The sequence below is a fragment of the Drosophila hydei genome, unplaced genomic scaffold (genome assembly GCF_003285905.1).
Source record: "Drosophila hydei strain 15085-1641.00,03,60 unplaced genomic scaffold, DhydRS2 tig00000063-arrow-pilon, whole genome shotgun sequence".
Lineage (NCBI taxonomy): Eukaryota > Metazoa > Arthropoda > Insecta > Diptera > Drosophilidae > Drosophila > Drosophila hydei.
The window spans coordinates 5,949,085-5,969,474 of NW_022045657.1; the positions used below are offsets into that span (position 1 = coordinate 5,949,085).

The window sequence follows — 20,390 nt, forward strand, 5'->3', positions numbered from 1 at the left end:
CCCAGACACTGCAGCAACATATGACTTGAGCTATCGCAATGGCTATATGGTTACAGCGACGGCAAGAGCAACAGCAGCAACTCAATAGGCGCCATTATGCATTCTGGTCGTGTGCTTTCGTGTGTGCTGAAGCACTTCATGTTGCACGCTGCTAATCAATCATGGCTTAGCTGCAGTTAGAGCGCCTGCTCTTCCAGCTGCTGCTCTCAATGGGCAATTATTGATTGATGCCAAGTGCAGAGCGCTTGGGGTGTCGTTCAAGTGGCCAACACTGCCATGTAACCCTGATCTAGTGGCCTTTTTCTATGGAATCTTGGGCCTGTTGTCAATGCAGTCAATGCGGCTTTCCATGTCAATGTTAAGTTTTTAGGCATTGAAAATTTCCTTTACGAACTTGTCTTTTTTTTCTGGCTTCCCTTTGTCAGCATTCGCTTTCTTTAACAGCCTAAAAGCTTAAAGTATTTAGCTGCGCTGCACCCAATCTCAAAATCTCAAGTTTTGGATTTGTAATAAATAAAAAACAATAAATAATTGCTGCTTATATACATTTACTCTTTGCCCTTTATATAAACCTTTAGACTAACAAAAATAATGTAAATATGTTTCCAGATTTTCTATAGAACATAAAATAAACATTTTACAATCTATCTTAAGGCTTTCGCTTGTTGTTTAGTCAACCTGTCCATATTGTATACATATTTATAGCATTCTTTTGTTCTCGTGAACAACAAATCAAAATAAACACTCAGAACTGAGGCAACTTTTTCTGCGAGCTGCGCGCTGACTCTGAAAAGTATGCTTCAAAAGCTGTATTTCCATTTAAGATGAGTTAAAAGTTGTTGTGGCCGTGATTGTATTAGCATATTGTTTTACTTCAATGGAGAGCTGCCGGGAATATATTCAAGGTGTGTGAAGTCAACACAACACATTTATTTAAATGAATCATGAAAATTAAGCGTAACTGCGTAAGTCACGGTCGTAGTTAGGGAGACGCGCGAGATGTTGATAAGACAAAGCGTGGAATAGAAAGACAAATAAAACTATAAATATAGGAGTTCTCCCGGCCTGTTCCTTTATCCTCGCTCATCAGTCGAGAGGCAGAACTTATTTACATAAGTGCCGGCGCACGTGTTTGATATTTCGTTTAGTTTTATGCCTGGCACTACAGTCACATCCACGCACACAAGTATATTTGCACATACAGACAGGATCCCGTTGATAATTCAATAAACTAAATAAGATTCTGCACAAGATTTATGGGTTTGCTGAACCCACACGTTGGACCCACAAACAACTGAGTACAGGGCCCAAAACCACGCTGAGAGGTTTATAAATCTTCATTTCAACACACACCACAACACACACACGCACACACACACACACATATATATACGTCCGCTCACATCTTCATCTTTAGCTACAGCTTCGAGTGACATCATTGCCAAGTGGGCTTAGATGTGGAGGCAGTTGGCGTGCTTATTAAAATGCTATCTGTACGACGGCGCCCAATTTAAAATTGGCTTTCATAATGAACGGCACGCAGCTGCTCCACGAATTGCCAACACTTATGCTCAATAAATGCCCATAAATTTGTGGCACAATGCGCGCTACGGGCGAGCCATTAAAATGCACGAGCTATGCCACAAGGTGGGCAACAGACAAATGTCAAAAATAAAATATACTCTCTTATGTATTCTCAGCTGTGCGCTTGTGTAAGTATCGTAAATCTGTGTATTATTTTCGCGGCATAACGTTGTGCTATATATATTTGTTTTTTTTTTTGTTTTTTTTTTTGAAAATCCAAATATTTGTGTTACACGCCACGCCCACTCGCAGCTGTGCCGCACTTTTGTAGCCGCTGGCTCTGCAGCCTCGTGCCTTAACGTGTACACATTAAATTGATGGCCAAAACGGCAACATTTGCCAGGCAGCCAGAATTGATTAATTGACAGTTGACTCAGCGGCACTTTGGAGAGCTCACAGTCACAGCTCACTTCTGTGTGTGTGTGTGTAGGTGTTGGTGTTGTTTTGACTTCAGCTTTGCCTAATGCCCAGCATTTTTTATATGTCAATAATGCCAATTGCGTCTATTCGGCTTTGGCACATTACACAAAACTGCATTAAATTTCAGTCCATTAGACATGTCGCAATTTTTTGGCCAACCACCACAACTGGCCTAAATTTCTTTGGACATTTTCTATCTGCAGTTTACGCATCAGTGACTGCATTGCTTGACGCTATCGCAGCATGCAAATTAACATTGTTCAATTTGGCCATGCAAATGAGCCAAGTTAAAAGTGTGAGCAAATATTTCCATCAACACATAAATAGAGACCGATGGAGAGCGTTGGGAATTGAATATTTAACTCTTAGGGTAACTCCTCTTTTTGCAGTTTGTTGTCGATTTTAGCTTCTAATTGTGCAATTTCCTTTCGGTAATTGACTTTTGCATCTAACCCCACTCGCTCGAACTGTGCGAATCCAATCCGAAGCCATCGATATAACTGCATAGCATGGAGCAGGCCTCCTCAAATCTCGACAGCTAATTGCAAGCTACTGACATTTGCAATTACATATGTGATTTGATGTGAGAGCTCAAACAAAACTGAAAAACCTCGCCATTTGCATAATTCTAACTAAACTCGACAACGGCATTGGAATACTTGGGCACGTCGAGGGCATTGAGTGCGTTAAGAGCAAAATGCACAAATTGTTGTTATGCAAACGCATACTCATAAAACGTGACATTTGACGTGAGGTTGAATTTCAGTCAAGGCATCGACTGCCCATAAATACATATGTGTGTAAATGTTTCAGCACACACACACATATATATAAGTACTTTTTGTAGAAACGGTGGCAAAACTCAAAATGAAACACAATTTACATATATTGATGTGAAGGCAGGTGGTTACAGGTGACGGGAAGCGGGTAACGGGAAACGACAGAGCTAAAAGTGTGTAGATTTTTATGCGCACTCACTCACACATGCGCATACACTGCCACGCCCACTGTTAGTATGTCAAGTCAGAGTGTTGTAAAGGTAAACCAAGCGACCTAAGCCTAATCTGCATAATAATAAACCACACTCACCCACACACACGCATACAGAGACTCAATTTCGCTTACAAAATGTACCAAATTGCCACCTTAACAGTCGCAGTCCTTCCCGTCTCGTCCTGCAGACCTGAACTTGCCCACTTGCCATATTTAATATTGTGTAAATTGAATTTCCATCACTTTATGATTACTTGATGCTTTCAGACGGAAATCTAACGGACACAGGCGCCTCGGTCCAACAACTCAACTCAATTGACTTCAGATCCATGGAACAGGATCTAAGTTACGAGTTAAAGCACTCCAAATACCCTCAAATAGTAAGAGAATAGCAACGATTAAGCTTGAAAACCTCAAAATATATTTCAAAATTTCATTCAGGAACTCAGTTTTCTGTATCTATTTGTGTTCTGTGCTATCCGACTCAAAAAAGTCATATCAATTTCATCTTTCTATCAGAGCTGCCTTTATAAATGGGGCTCATCGGGTCACATATATATCCTTAATCTCTTGCGTCATTCGCTAGCTTTCTTAATCAACTCGCTGTCAACATCTTCAACGCACGACCTCAGGGCACAGCAAATTGGCAGTTCTTTGAAATATCAATCATTGAAGTAAACAATTTTAATTTCTACTTAATTTTGCCCATTGTGTAGGGAGGAGCCTGTCCTTGAATTTATATGTGACATGAATAAGTAAGAAGTGAGCTGAATGTTTACGACAGGGCTAAAGACAGGCTGCACAGAAATTATTTTCAAACACACTTTTTAATGTAGTTAATATGACAGATAATACACGATGTTGTTAAGGAAGCTCTTGAGCACAGCAGGAGGCTTAAGGTTCGCTTACTCAAGTATATTGGAAGCTCAAGCCACTAACTCAAAACTAATGAATTTCATGATATCATCGAAGCTAGGTGTCTCATAGTGATTATTTAGCTTGCCTTCTTTGTATGTATTCTATTTTAGGTCAGCTTAAGAATTGGAGCACTGTGCCTATCCCCACAGGGCTGCTACAGCTTAATGCAGCAGCCAAGCAACGTTCAACGTTTCCGTTTTAATCAACTAGGTGGGCGAACATCATTGACAGGACCTGCACTAATAAAACTTTATTGTCGCTGAGCAGTTGCTTTGGTCTCCCTGCAGCAGCTAGAGTTCATTTTATGGTGCTCTTCTGAGCAACAGCAATTTATAACGTTCTAATACCTAAAACTGTGGGCTGAGGCAAACACAAGTTGCAATTTGCATGTGTGTGTGCTTGCAAATGCCACATGCTCAACTAACACCTGTATATTGCATGCCTGAGATATCTAAGAACGCTCAAATTGAATAGCATTTTTATTCGAGACTTTTCTTTCTTATTGCAATCTTCACTTCCCTCTGAGCTTTCCCGTGCAACCAACTTGCCTGACAATATTTTCAATTGCCACAGATTGCGGGCTGGCGAGTTGCTAGCGGGCTGCTGAGGTAGTTATTAACTGAGCTCAGCTGGCTAAACACATTGTTTCGCTATTGTGATTGTGGTCAATTGTGCTTACCATTTGTTTGTGGCTTTGTTGTGTTGGCCACAGAAAAAGCGGCTGACATTTCGGATTTCAGCTTTCGGCGCGTAATAAAATTGAGGCTTTCATTTATTCGATTAATTTATTTGAATAGATATTATATTGGTTTACAACGTTACAACGCGCGTACGTTTCGCATAAAATGTGTTTTTTTTTCGAATTTATTGGTTATTGTTGTTAGTTGAATAACTTTAAAATTGAATTATCTTTTTGTTGTGTATGTTCGGGTATACGGGATGCTGTTTACACAGACACATAGAGAACTCTTTAGTATACATCGAAAGTTAAACAATTACGTACGGGTAACCATATGTATATTTTGTAATTATATTTTAATGCACATACATACATACATATGATTATATATATGTATATATATATGAGTTAATACACACATAAAACTTATCCAAAAGTTATTTGATATATAAAATGCATATCATTTACTAGACCTATGCCAACAGGTTTATTTCTGATTCTCATGCTCATTCAATTTCCATTTGCGGCTATAATTAAGTGCGATTGCTTATAAATCCATATACATTCTTACTATTTCCCAATCTACGTTATTTCGAGTATCCTAGGCTTGAGCAGTTCCCTTGAGCTCATTGGTTGCGCTTGCTATTGTCCTTGTCCTTGTCCTCGTGCTCGTCCTCCGTGCTGCATTCGCATCTTCTAAATAGTTTGCTGCTCGCGTGTCTCATGAGTTTCTCATGCGATTCGCATGCGTTTTTTCCAGCGTCGTCGCTTGTGGGGCGTTTAAAGTCGCGCTGCGCCTGGCCACATGTTGCGTGCTTGGACTTTGGCATAGTTGTCAATTGAGACGTTAATATTAATATGTTTTGCGTATTTGCCTTCGTGGCTGGTGTGGGTGTGTGTGTATGTGCGTGAGTGTGTCTGTCTGCAGCTGTTTGAGTGTGTGTGTGTGTTTGTGTGTATTTAGTTGTATGCAACATCAATAAAACATCAATAAAAATTTGTTAACAACACTTGTATAAAATCGCGATGTTACGACGGTTGGGTTACCCATAACTATACATATATATATGCATATATATATATATATATTTTTTTTTAATTTATGTAAATATGTATATAGAGCTTATATTGGTTTGATCATAACAACATTTAACAAACACACAAGGTAAACTTCTACTTATAGATGTGTTGCGGCATGAGGAATGATCCAAATTTTGTTGTTTTTTATTTTTCTAAAAACTTCACATCACAGCCAATGGGTACTGACGTTGGGATGTCTTCTCCTTCGATTAATATCGCTTTATCGCTCTGCTTCTATCTCTGACGATGCTCTCTGTTTCTAGCCCATTCGCCTCTGGTTGGGTGACATTGGATTCTAGATGTGACTCGTATGGATAATGTGGACATCGATGGACGACGGCGGTATAATGCTTCAACTTCTTCTCTTCATCCTGTTGTGTTGTTGTTGTTGTTGTGGTTGGCATCGGTGTGTGCCATGGCAATTAACAATTTGTCGATCTTTGTTATCCATCTGGGAAGTTGCCAGGTCCCAGCTGGAGCATGTCTCACTTGGGCTCCTCGAACTGCTGCCCAACAACTATGATAATGACGATGAACACCGCCAGGAGCACCAAGATGCAGCAAATGGCCACTGCCACCATAGCGCTGTTACTCATTTGGACGTCTAAGTAGCAATCGTCTTCCTCGACAGGAGCCTGTAGAGCTGTGCTGGGCTTAGGTGTTACGACGAGCCGCGTCTATTTTCCTTTTAATTGCTGTGTAAGATACAGGGATTTTTTATATTTCTCTGTGCTAGCCTTTCCCTTTTCCCTTTATGCCTTTTTTTCTAGTCTGTGCACAGTTGAGATCATCCGTGGGGATTTACCCAAGAGCTTTCCCAATGCCCAATTACTTGTCATAACATCCCGGCTCATGCCCTTTGATGGCATTGATATATGTGCTCACATGGCTGCGGGCGGACCAAAACAAATTGCGTACCATAAATTCCGAGGGCTGCCTATCAGTCGCTTGACTGTGCATAAAATGCCTCTGCTGAGGTTCCGGTTGCCCGGACTCCCAGTCCTAACAGTGTGCGCCGTGACAGCTTGTGGACAGCCCAAAACTTGTCATACGTCGCCGTTCGCATTGTGCAGATACAAATTTCACAGCCTGCGCGCGCGCGTGTGTATATATGTGTGTGTGTGTGTGTGCTTTTGGTCCCAGCACTTTATCAGGGGGCGCACAAGTGGAAATTTGCCAAAAATCACAACCAATAATAGTGAGTTCCTCGACTGACCCAAGGCGTCTATTAATGTCTCTGTCCCAATTTTCGTTTGTTTTTGGCATTCGCTCAGTGGAGCGCCAACATTGTTGAGTGTTGCACTTTCTGTCGACGGGAGGCCAATAGCAAGTGTCAATTTACCTGTCCAGTAGCTGATGCTGCTCTGCGAACAATAGCGCCTTTGACGACAACATACATAAACGGATGCTGCGCAACCAACCCTTTCGATAATTGACACAAAGTCGTTCGCTTAATTTCCCGCTGAGTGGACAGAGTGCACACAGCAGGAAAATTCAATTATCGCAAAGCAAAGCTTGACTAACTCTATTAAAAAACTATGTTAAAAGGATATTGTGAGTAGAAAAAGGAAACTAGTTGAAATGTGCAGAAATAATTCGATTATGAATCCACAAGCATTCAATCGTTCTCAGAACTTTAAAAGAATACCTAGGAAAACAAGTGTTTGTTAACTTCCCAGCAAAATTTATTTGAAAAAAAGATAGAACATAAACATATATAAATAGCCATATCAATAATTCTATGCCCTATGTGTGCTCAGCTTCAAGTGCTCGACTCAAATGAAAATGACGCTGACATTTGGGCAATGGGAAAAGACTCAAGCACAACAACAGAGACAACTGCAATACAAATAATCGAAAAGCGAAAGAGAAAAGTTTTTCACAGCGAGCAACGCTCGCTCGCCCTCCAAAGGTGAGTATAAAAACTAATGCAGCAGCAGCGCTGAATGGCCACAGCTGCTGAGTGTCGACGAAGAATAAAAATGAGGGAGAAAAATCATAAAATATATATATAAAGGAAGACAATGTTTTCAATTGAATATTTGGACAGGGCTATTGGCGCAGCGGCAGCTGGCCAACTCTCCTGACAGCCCTTGGAAAAATTTCGTATTTCAATTTCAAGCGACATTTAGCAAATCTTTCAGACTAGTTACATGTGTAATATTATGGACTGCTTTCATATACATTCGTATGCATACAAATCTAACTTATTCAAGATTTGATTAAGCAATTTGCGAGCCTTCGGACTGAACCTCCGACGCGGCAGCCGCTCCTATTAACATATTTTTGCGTTATTTTATTTCCCTTTGCTGGACTCTGGTTTAATGCCCAACCTTATTAATGTGTTTGCCCAGCCCCAAAAAAATTTGTTGTTTTGGGCTCCTTTTTGTGAAATATTCTAAATAAACCAGGTATATTTTAATCCTGTTCGTTTTTTGTTATTTTTTTGTTCTCCCTTTTGAATTGGTCAATTAATATTAATGAAACGGCAGCAACTGCCTCAACTAAATGCGCCCTGCGGCGTGGTAAGTGTAGCAGGACATAATTTATGCTCCACTGTCAGTTCGCGCGCTGTGGCCCGAAAAATTTCAAATTCTACTACGTCATAAAGCCAAATATGTCATAAAACGGGCAAGGACAGGCGGCCAGAGTGTTTGCCAGAGTCGATTATTTTGCAATAAGTCAATTTATCAGCTTATTTGCAGCTTACACTGGTTAAACAAGCAGCGAGACAGGCACAGAGACAGACGTGTACGTGTAGGGGAAAATACAAAATGCTAAATAGAACGACAGGCAGGCAGTGCGTATACGTAACGTATTGGAAGTTTCTGTTGTTGTTGCTGGCATTTAATGACAAGCGATAATAAACCTAAAAGTGATTCATACTTTGTTTTTGTGCCGAAATAGTCGAATATCTGGGGCAGAGTGGAGGGCACTTCAAAGACTTACAGCACATTTTGCTGACACATATCGCCTGTCGGTTTCCCTACGGATCTTAATTAAATTAGCGCCTTCCTTGGCAACAATAACAACAGCAGCAGCAGCAGCTGGCTTTGAAGGCAGCGCGCCACAATAGGACATGGCGGCCAGACAACGCCCAAGTGACAGCGCGTCACCCACTAGACACAAGGAAAAAAAACGAAAAAATAATAATAATAAATAAAACAATACACACCACGTTTCTCCGATTCCCGAGTGAGCAAAACAAAAAATACATTTTGCAATTTCGTAAGTTTTATGCGAACATTTGCAGAAATTTGTTTATGCTGGCTGAATGCGTGTGGGGCAAGTCGCCGCAAATGGAGCCGGAGTCCGGAATATTGAGGCCCAGGCAATGTCTGATGGTGCGTAGCCATCGACATCATCAGCTGCGGGTGACGTTAGCGAATTTTTCAAGCCAACATGAATTCCATTTTGTGGAAAAAGGACTTTAAGTAAGCAAAAACCAGAATCAAGCTAGAGAAAATTGCATTGGCGCATTGTGAATGCCGCTTAATTGCTGGCATATTAAAGAGGCACAGCTTTTGGGGCAAGTTCAGCGGTAGCCGACCTTGAGGCAGTGCCGCCAAGTGCAGTGCCCAATGGGCGGCTCAGCGACTGTAGACTAGCAATGGCCGCCATAAATGCTTTGAAGTGCTTCAAGATTGTCCTCTGTGTTGTTGTTCTTGTTGTTGTTGTAGTCGCTGCAGCAGCAGCTGTTGTCTTGCAATGTCAAAAGTCAAAAGTGCATTAAAATAATTGCACTTGTTTAGTCAGGACTAAAGCAGAACTGCCAGCTGTAGGCAGTCAGCGAGCATTTGTGATTTTTAAAACACAGGTGTACGTGTTGGTGTGTGTTCCTGCAAGTCACTGTGTGTGTGTGCGTGTGTGTGTGGGTGTGGTTGTGCCCGTGCCAACCATAAGTATTTCCGCAACTGACTACACTTAAGCTAGATCTCGGCAAAAATCTTTTGTCTTAGGTTTTAAGCGCACGTCTGCCGTTTAATGTTGAAGAGCGACAAAGAGAGGAATGCAAAGAGAGAGAGGGAGAGAAGGAGACTGCGGCGCAAAGGCCACGGTGTTCCTTGTCCTACACTACCTCCACTTGCCAACAGCATTGTCCTGTCCTGTTGCATGCTTCGCATTCATGTTAGCTTTATGCGGATGCTTTAAAGATTACGCAAATGTGACACAAAGGCATTTTTTTATGTTTCAAAAGATATCGCTGTATGCCAGGACAACGAGAATGTCCTGGCCGCTTTGTAAGCCAATGCGGGCGCCCAACGAAGATTGATGAAATTCTCGGCTAAATGACATTCTCACTTAAGTATCAGACACTACTGACTGCTCGCTTTCAGTCGCACAATTGGTTGTCATCGAAGCAAGTGACATGCTGGGATGCTGCTCGACTAGGGCATACCCTGTACATCACTCTTAATATTATTGTTTCCTTGCTGTTTGAAAAGAGCCCAATTAAGATTAATACTTTACTTTAATAACTTCTCAGTCAGCAAGATAAATAGGCAACGTTACTTATAAGGTAATTGTGCCATTTATGCATCTTCCTGGACAGCAAGACAGAGTATATATATCCCTCTATTGGGCCTATAGCATATTGCTATAATTGATTTCTAGTCAAAATTTATCTGAGCCAAGGCAAAAGTTAATTTTAAATAAGAATTTAGAATCTGTGTGAGATTCGACTTAATATATCTGTAAGTTATGTAGAGTCTGTGATACCGTTTATTTAATTTGTATAGGGTATAGCTGTGCATATTTCATTTGACAGATTTAATTTGCAAAAATATTGAAATGCAAATGAACTGTAAGTCACTTGCTGTTACATATGCATGATTAAATTTAAAATCAATTTGGCCTGACTACTGATTGGTATCAATGATAGCTTTGGGGTAAATTTATTTATTTAATGCAAGTTAAATGAAATTAATATAAATCGAAGCTCATCCACTTGATTGACACGTTATTACTGCCATAATGCTATGCTTACACTATTAATATTTAATGTGGCCAGAAACTTTTTGGACCAGACACATTAACGTCTTTCATTGATATCGACGCAACATGGCTTCAATTTTTGCCAATTGCGAAACAAACTTATTTGCCATACTGTTCGGCACGTTGTGCTCTGCAATTGATTGAACTGCTGCAGGTAAGTAAAGGTGGCTGAGGCATCTTATGGGCTAATTGATTGGGTTGCCTGAATACTAAATATAGAGGCAACGGCATTCGCTAATAAATATGTAAGCAATTCCAAAATATGCTGAATTTTAATATTATAAATCAGAGTCTGATATGTTTTGATGTCGACAATACAGACAGATAAATTTCAATTGTGAGGTATGACACAGCCGAGAAATATGCGAAATAATAAATGTTTTATTCAAAATTCTTTAAATTCTCCGATTGTTTTCCCTTCATTTACATAACATGCTGTTTAGCTTGACGTATACTTAATGTTTGCCGTTTGGCCTTTAACCTGTTTTCAATTACGCCGTTATTTGAGCTACTCACATTTAACAAATTGTGTGCACTTTAATTAGGAGTCTCAGCATCCTGCTGGCAGTCACTTAGCAAATTCTTAAAATTGTGAGAGCACATCGGAAGCTGAAGTGGGTACAGGGGCCTATTACGTTTTAATCAGAGAACTCATTAACGCCGTCTACAAGCGAAATATAATTTAGAGTAGTGGGAGTGTCCAGCCGCCCATCAGCTGAAACTGAAAGTGACAGTGGCACAGCCAGTGGCATGCTGTGCGCTGGCTGCTAAACTTTGTTGGCTAAAAAGTTTCTTGCCTGACAGGCATCAAGTTGATGTAATGAAAAAGTTGCAATATTTTTCTATATTTTTCATATCACATGACAGCGCCAGCAAGTGTTTCAACTGGGCCAACTGGCCGGAAATTTGCACTGGCAAAGAGCAGGAAGAACCACAATAGGACCGAGGGACCGTGCAGAAAAGGAAAATATATAAAAACAAAAACGTTTTTACTCATGAGCTGCAAAGGCTAATTAATTTCGGGTTGGTGGTTTCACAAGTTACGCATACGCAACGTGCGCCCAATGCCAATAGGCAAAATTAAAATAATTTCCTTTTCTTTCCTTCGCCAGCAAATAGTAATGAAAAAGCGCAGCGCGCCGGAAATAATCACACAAAAAAACCAAGCGGAAACTTTGCCACGGCCACACCCTCCAGGCGGCCAAACGCCCAATGCTTAGCATACTTCTTTGCTTTTTATGAAGCAAGAAATTCGCTAAATACGGCCAGGCATATGACCAAAGGCGCGCTTGTGCATGTGGGCGTGGCAAGAAAGAGTTTCATGAGTCTGCATAAAAGTTAAACGAGTGCAGCTTATTATGAAATATATGTGTATAGTTCGTCAACGATAGCCGAGGTTGGCAGCTGAAGAGCGCTGGAGGCGGGATTTCCTGGCCAAAAAGCAATTTTAACGATGCACACAAAAACCCTGCGACAGCAAATGAATAAATAATTTATGCGTAAGACCCTCAGACAGGCCTCAGAGTCAGGCATCATTTATAGTCGTCGTCACTCAGCCTGTTCTTTTTAACATTTACCACACGTAGCAACTTTTATCTCTCCATTAGCTGCACAACCAGCAAGCGGCAGGTGAAGGTGGCACCCAGAAGTTGGCAAAATAAGCAAAAGCTGGCAGCAGTTGGAAGTCTCTCTGCTCAGGCCAAAGGGTTGAGGTTATCACTTTGATATGATGTTTGCTTATCACCTGGCCGACTATACAAACGGCGCCAAGCTCAAACGCAAAACAACCAACGATAGGCTATTGATTGACTTTTTGCACAGTTGGCACGTTTCAATCTTTGCAACGATTGGCAAATTGCTCTGGTGGGGACCCACGCCTCGTATCCTGATCTCCAACTGGCGGCACCCTATGCCCAAATCGGTGTCTGTCTCTTGTTGTTGCTCAAGCATATTAATTAGTTGTTTAAGAACCGTTATCAAAACTGCTGCTAGTCGCCTGTCAGCAGCAGTCAGCCGTCGCTGACAGGCATTTGCAATTAGATAAGAGTCAATTACCGTCTGACTGGACACCAGTGCTGCGCCAGCTGTAAAACAATTTTACAATTCACATTGCGTTAGCTTTGTCCACTTTACAAGTCCCATAACAATTGTCCTCAGCCCATCCAAGCTACTTCGCAATCGCTCGCTCGCATGTGTGCGTTTCCATTGTGAGAAGGACAAACAAATGGAAATCAGTGACAACAATGGATAAATCTGACTGAAACAACTAATATAAGTATTCTTCAAGTGCAATCATTTATGCATTTTAAGCATTGAGTCGGACATCGAATCGAATGGCAGACGGAATTAGTTCCATTTGAAGCGCCCTTCAGATTGTGTGTGCATATGATTAAATGTGTTCATTAAATAGATAACAATATAAATGTTAAGTAAAATCCCTTTTTAATGATCTATCACAGAACTTTGCAATCTCTCTTTAGTTGCTTTAGCTCATTTCAAGTTCTCATCTTAACTCCACCCCTCGTATCTCAAATGTGCACAGAATAGACCCATTCTTATTTTAAATACTTTTCAATTTACATTTAAATATATTTACGCTTTATTTGCGCAAGTCCTTGGCAAATACACGATGTCCTGTATCAGTTTATTGTATGGTTTAAGCTCTTCTTCTCAATCTTATGGTCGTTAGCGCGCGTTAAAGGCAGTTGACAAAAAGAACGCGAAAAGTGCACACAAAAGAAAATGCGTAAGAAAATTAGATTTAAATCTGCAACATAAAAAGACACGGAAGCGTTTAAAAATAGCGACGCACGACTTTAAGCAATCTCTTCTTAGTTGAAGCGACTCTTCCGAAACACGTATCAAAAGTAACAGTTAAGCTGCTGCTGAAGCTTGTCACACGACACGACTTGTCAGATGACTCTGGCTGTTAGCGCTGCTGCTGTTAGTACTGCTGCTGCTGTTGCTGCTCCTGAAGCGTGGGCTGAAGCGACTTGCGTGCCTGGCCGACTGTCATCGACTGAGTTGATTCGTGCACTGGCAACGCCATATAAAGCAATCTGAGAGCCGAGCGCGCAAGAGAGAGCATGAAAGTTGATGATTTATATATGTATGTGTGGGTGTGTGTGTCTGTGTGCTAGCAAGGACTGAGGACAGAGGACCGAGGACTGAGTAAGCGAAAGCTTTTGCCATAACTTTGCCTGCTTGGCTGCTGTTCGACAATCGCATGAACGCAACTCACATTCAATAAATCTTGAATCAAATTGAATTTATGATTCTTTTATTACTTTTTTTTCGCCCAGCATATTCGCTTTAGGGACTTGACTTCTTCCTTCCGCACACACTTGCGCTGCTTACAGCTTCTGTTTGGCTTGCGCTTTAGCTTTCTTAGACAGAATCTGTAAGCTGTTTATTTTGTATTTGCGTTACGATTGCTCAGCAAGTGCTTATTTCGTTTGTTTCGTCTGCTCTGTCTTAGTAAGTCGACAAGTTGCCACTTGACACGGCACAGCTCTACTGCATTGCATAGATGTTCAATGTTAAGTTTTGCTTTCATTATCTGGCAAATTAGAGAAAATCCATTATGCTGCCAATACACGTATAGTCAGCAGTTTCTGCGCGCCAAACAATGGCTGCATTACCCAATAAACAATTTCTATGGACGCTGATAAACGCCGGACGTGATAAGGCGGCCATTCGCACTGCGCAGGCGTGAGCTTTAAGAGAGCGGCCGTAACTGGCTCAACTGATAAGACAGTAACGAGCCAGCCAGCCAGCCGCAAGCCAGGCAGACGCCAGAATTTACTTAAATCGCTGCTCGAATGCGGCTAGCGATAATAATAAGGGACATTTAAGGAATTGTCATTGATTTCCTTTTGTTTGCCTTTATATTGATGCTTTTTTTTGTTCTTCTTTTGGCTTTGGTACATTAGGCAATTGTTAAGCGTCACCCACAGCGCGCCAAGCCGCTAATGTGAGCTGAGGATCGCAAATTGAATTTTCTTAAGCAGCTGTTTACCCTGCTACATTGTCTTAAATAATTATGTTCGCGTTTAATTAATAAGTTTGCCGCACGCCAACAACAACAACAAAGGCCGGCAAGCAAATTGCCAAAACAGAAAAAAAAGGTCCCAGCCTATTGTCTGTGTGACCCAAACTTTATAATAAAGTTGTCTTTAATTATCTGTACACAAGTGAAAAAACGAGTCGATTGGGTTGCAGCATGAACAAGAACCGATAAATATATATATATATAATATATTATTGATAGGTGTGAATATATATATATATATTAGCATAATTATTATTTTTGTTATCATTATTATTATTATTATTATTATTTTTATTATTATTATTATTATTATTATTTTCATTATTATTATTATTATTATTATTATTATTATTATTTTCATTATTATAATTATCATTATTATTATTATTATTATTTTCATTTTTATTATTATTATTATTATTATTATTCTTAGTATTAGTTTTATTAATTACATAAATATCCAAATATAATACACGAAAATCAGACTTAATTTATCGCAGAGTAGGGCTAGAGGTATACAGCTCATAAGCCAGTTTTTACCCTTCTGAGCTTAGACAAGTTAGTTTTAGTTTTTGAGCATGATTACAGGGCATGTGCTAAACGAACTTATTTGATTTTTATTTTTGAAAAATGAGCAGCCTCAACGCAGGGCAAAAAAAGATGTTAAAAAGTTGACGCAAGTCCTGGGGCAAGGTCTGCTTTGGTTGGTCATTAAATTCGTGACCTTTTTTGTGTTATTTCGTTTCGTTTCATTTATTTTTTTTTTCACCATGTCGATATAAATAATGAGCTCCAGGTCACTATTGTTTCAGTGTGTGGGGTCAATTTGCAAATATTGTGAAATGTATTTAGGCAGCGCTTAAAAGTATGCTATCATTTATTCGTATATTTATTTATTTATTCAAGCGGCATTTTGGTCGCCCTAACGCAATAACACTTCACTTGATTGGCACTCAAAGGACGTTTGCCAAGAACAAAGAGCTGCGGTAAACACCAAATTTGGCCTTAATTAGTGTAGTGTAAGTTGTTGTTATTGGCCAAAGAGCAAATGTGTAAAGTTTGTTAGCCTAATTAAGTGAACAGGCCTCGGGACTCACCTGCATAGAACAAAGGTAGCAAGTTGAAGACAATGACAAGCGGAAATACAGTGCGTGCAAATTTTTGCATATCCATAAAGAATTTGACAGTCCGTGAGCCCTGGGCAATGGCAGCGACATTGTTTGTGCAGTGTTGATAGAGTTTTCGTTGTTTTGTTGTTGTTGTTGTTGTTGTTGTTGCTGTGCCTGCTGTCTGTGTTGCTGTTGTAGAGTCTTGACCTTGGCCGAGTTTGTTTTTGGAAGATAAGCGTGATTGTATTGCTGGCTTGTATTTGTTGGCTGTCGCTGTTGCAGCTCGTGTATTTCTGTTGTTGTCGGGGGCAGCCTGTATAGAATGCCCAACAGCAGCAGTGGCAGCCACACCTGCAACAGCCATGCGTTGCCATCCCGTACCGCCAGCGCCAATATCGTCGCGGCCGTCATTGCCATTAGCACCATATGAACATGGAACAGGATATTGCTGATGCGACTGCTGTTGCTCAGACTCCTGGCCAACATGCTGTAACATTCTGTTGTTCCTGTTGTTGTTGTTGTTGCTTCTGCTACGGCTGCTGCTGATAGCGATCTCATATATTGTCCATAACCAATTTGACGCACCTTTCTTACATCCGCTCGTTTGTACATCATCTGATGATGCTGCTGCTGCTGGCGCTGGGGCTGTGGCTGCCCCGAGTGTTGCTGCTGCAAAAACCTGCCATGTTGCGGTTGTTGTTGTTGTTGTCGCTGCTTCCAATTCACTTTGTGTTGCTGTGTGACACACAAACGTTTCGCTTTCAAATTGCTTCCGTTTGCTGCTGTTGTTGACCGTGTGTTGCTCTTGTTGTTGTTGTTGTTGTTGCTGGTGTTGTTGTAAGAGTTGGCTTGTTGTGGAAGAAGGAGATTTGTTTGTTGTTGTTGTTGTTGGTGTGTTATAGAAATGTCGTATCTGTGCTGAGGCCATGTTGTGCCCTGAAAATGGAAAAAGCAGAAAACATAATATGTTAAAAAGATGTCACAAATAAAACAGAGTCCTTTAACCCCGGGCCGAGAAAACGAGTCCAATGCAAACAAATGATATGCACACACACACATATATATATATATATATATATAAATTGACCAATACCCAAATTACATTGATGGAAGTTTTATGGGCTTGGTCCAGAAACAGCCTGAATCTGTTTGGCTTTAGATAATCGATTCTCTTGCTATTTAGAGGGGAGTTCCTCGGCTCGTGTTGCAAGGATTAAGAGTTCCGCAAAAACATTCCACGGTCTGTGTATTTAGGCTATCGGCTGCTGCCATCTGCGCTACTTTTTAATCAATTTCCACTGGCGTTTGCCGGCGGGACAATCCTTTGACGTTTTGTTAACCAAACTCAAATGAGGGTCCATTCGTTATTCTTTTCTTCCTTTTATTTGCAATTGCCAACGGCTTCTTTTTATGTGCGATTTAAAGCTCATCTTATTAAATCGATTTAATAGCTTTTTTATACACAAATTCCAAATTGCATTCAGCAGAGCTGTGCGTGGGAGCGTGTGGCTACCGCATTTGACGTCTCATCGTATTACAGGTTTCTTTCTCCTCCCATGACACTGGCTTTACAACTGTTGCGAATATGAAGGGGCAATTCTTCATTATTATTTGAATTGTGAGTAAGGGTGGGAGGAGTGGGAGTAATACCTGAAGCTACTGTTTCAAACATTCCTTTATGCGTGAACACAGGTAAACTATTCTCGTTGCCATAACTACAGTATTTACTGTGGAATCTTAATGAAATTTATGTGATATGAATATTCATGTAATATTCACTCTCCATGTATGCATCCTGTCTTTATTGCTTTTCAGCTGAAGTAGCTGCGGCTCAACTGTGGTATTAAAAATCATTCATCTCAATAGCTTTCAAGCGTTTTAATTAACCAACAAGTTGGATGAGATATGCAAAACATGCACCAAAAAAAATTCGAAAAGCACTTTTGAATATCCTGAGTCGATTTCATCTGTATTACTCTAGCATGAAGTGTCTATTTGACTTTTACATCATTTGTATTTTTTGACCTGGGTAACTTTAAATAAACCTCAATAATAAATCAAATTGTCTTAAAAGTCTGTTGGCTTCGTTCTAGCCTTAACAGGAGCCCTTAACATGTAATGTTATTTCTGGGATATTCTGTCTGTTATTGTGCAGCATGAAAGCTCTTGAAGGCTTGACACGAAAAGCTGTTAGTTGAGTTTTACACACATTTTCGCGTGGGAACTTGCGAAAGCTCTTCCACTGTTATTTTTGTGACAGCTTTTTGTATTTGCTGCAACTGTGCTGTTAAGCAGAGAGCTTTTAGAACATGTTAAGAGCCCATAACTAATGTTGGCATCATAACGCGTTCGCTGTGAATAATAATAAATTATCGTCGAGTGCAATAGATTAGCTTGGCCAGCACGCCACGCCCACATTCTTAGGTCGCAACACATACATCAAATTCACATGGCCAACAAAACCCGACCGATGTCAATAACAGACGAAACACTGAATAAAACTCATTTGTTCATTTTCACTATTGTCTGGGGGTTATCTAACACAAAATGGCTGTGTGTGTGTGTGTGTGTGTGTGTGTGCAGAGTTGTCCACGCGTCGATTACAGACGCTGATAATAAAGTAAAAATTGCAACAATGAACGCATAGTTGTCATTGTCATGTTCAGCTGATGGTAAACAGACATTGCCACAAAACAGCAGCCGCAACAGCAGCAACACCAACAGCACTGGGCACAACGCCCACACGTAACACGAACGCATAAAGTGCTCGTAATCAACGTAAAATTCCAAGCCACAAACACACGCAGACACAGACACAGACGCACACGCACACGCACATGTCACTTGCTGTTAACGCATTGAGTGTCCTTTACCATTGAGGCCAGCCCCAAAATTGGCCTCCACTGCCCGAACTGCCCAGCCTCCCTGCAGCCCATTTGCTCAGCAAATTTTTCGTTTTGCTGTGTGGCAATGTCTGCAATGCTGCACTAATGCCAGCTGGACATATGCGTAACTAGGTAAATATGCGAGTGTGTGTGTGTGTGTGTGCTGTCGTGTGTATATGTGCTCATGTTGATTGTCCGGAAGGAGGTGGTGTCAAGGAAAGGGCAGTGTCTGTTTAGTTCCTTTGCTTTGCGGTTGTTTCTTGTAGCATATCAACATTTTTTTTATTGCAGACGCTCGTTAATGTCAAATAGAACTAGTTATAGAAGTGTGTGTGTGTGTGTGTGGGCGTATTTGACAAGCGCACCTGTAGGAAATGGAAGAACCTGTCTTGCTTGGTGAAAGCAGGAAAGTATCCTGCTCAAATTGTGTTAAAATAAACCAAATGTCTGAGGAAATTCAAAAATTTTCAATAGAGCAAAGTAAAGATTAGTTTTGAAGAGCTTCAAAATGCAATGAAAATTAAAGTAAAACTCGATTATGACATAGAAAGATATAGGCTTAGGTTAAGAGAGAACCAAAAAAGTAAAACACCGAACACTTTAGAGATTTTAGATAACGAGAAAAAGAGTTTCACAAAAGAGTTTCGAGAGTATCGAAAGAGAGTGGCTTAGAGCAACTCAGTAACACAGCTTTAATTGCCTTATAGACCATGACCAACTAATGACCAAATCACTAATAACTATTCATTTCACTTAGCCATATAAGAAAAAGAAAAATACTATTAAAAAAGTAGTTAAGCCTTAATATTAGTTAATTTCCTCTCATAATAACTTACTGCTTAAATACTATATTCAAGTATTCACTCTAAGCTTGCTGAGGTGTGAAGAACAAGTCTGAGGTGCTTTTCAGGCTGAAGGCAGATAAAGTCAGGGTAAAATAAAGTTGATCTACTCTGCGTATACGTAATCCACTATCAAACCTTGATTCGTTCGATCGTCTTTAGAGTAGCTTGCTTAATATTTCTTACATTTATATTCCAATTGAATTAAAGCTAAATAGACTTATTGCATGACGCCGAAAAAAGGTTAGTCAATTGTTTTAATAACATATGAGAACATATAATCATTTATGGCCAAACTAAAATGCTTCCAATTCGAATTATTTAATTCCCAAATTAAAGTTGCTCTATAAAGCACGAGGTGAGTAGAGCGCCTTGGCAAATGCATCTCAGTCTTAATTTAGACATCTCAACTCTTTACAGCATCGGCAGCTAAAGCACACACACACTCATGTGGCTGCATCTAGTTGTGGATTTTAATTGCAGCGAGTGTGGCGCAAATGTGCAACAAAATAATACGGCACAAACCAAATGGAGCGACATTTGTTTTGTCATTGTGAATGTTGCAGCTATACATTTGCATCAGTGTGCGAATGACATACAAAGCGCGCGCACACACACGCGCACACCCACGCACACACTCACATTTGTTCGCTTGTGTTCGCTGCTGTTGCCGCAATGTTTCTATTTGATGTGTTGCTGCTGCTGTTGCAGTTCTGTTTGCTGCTGCTTCCATGCCATTTGCATTTTCATTTTTGCAATTAGTTTTACTATGCATTCGGACACACACACACACACACACACACATATGGAGACATTTTGAGTGTAATTATGTCC

General features: G+C 40.4%; 2 protein-coding genes across 4 annotated transcripts in view; both read right to left on the bottom strand.

Annotated features, from left to right (window-relative positions):
- Positions 1-20,390, bottom strand: part of LOC111601546 (dorsal-ventral patterning tolloid-like protein 1) — a 55,297-nt gene that overhangs the window by 13,977 nt on the left and 20,930 nt on the right. For both annotated transcript variants that reach the window (XM_023318184.2, XM_023318183.2), the window contains exon 5: positions 15,818-16,765. In XM_023318184.2, coding sequence (XP_023173952.2) covers positions 15,818-16,757 — 940 coding nt within the window. In that variant the 5' untranslated portion in view covers positions 16,758-16,765. The remainder of the gene's footprint in view (positions 1-15,817; positions 16,766-20,390) is intronic.
- On the bottom strand, positions 5,722-13,675 carry LOC111601547. 2 transcript variants are annotated; one of them, XM_023318188.2, is made up of 3 exons: positions 13,482-13,675; positions 13,250-13,344; positions 5,722-6,369 (listed from the first exon to the last, which is right to left on the bottom strand). In XM_023318188.2, exon 3 carries the CDS (start codon positions 6,268-6,270, stop codon positions 6,160-6,162), a length of 111 nt encoding a protein of 36 aa, XP_023173956.1. In that variant the 5' UTR covers positions 6,271-6,369; positions 13,250-13,344; positions 13,482-13,675; the 3' UTR covers positions 5,722-6,159. The 2 variants fall into 2 exon arrangements, with proteins under 2 accessions (XP_023173956.1, XP_030078832.1); XM_030222972.1 differs by having other exon boundaries at positions 13,250-13,675.

Coding starts and splice junctions, on each gene's coding strand:
- LOC111601547 (XM_023318188.2), bottom strand. CDS start 6,270: ATGAGTAACAGCGCTATGGTGGCAGTGGCCATTTGCTGCATCTTGGTG.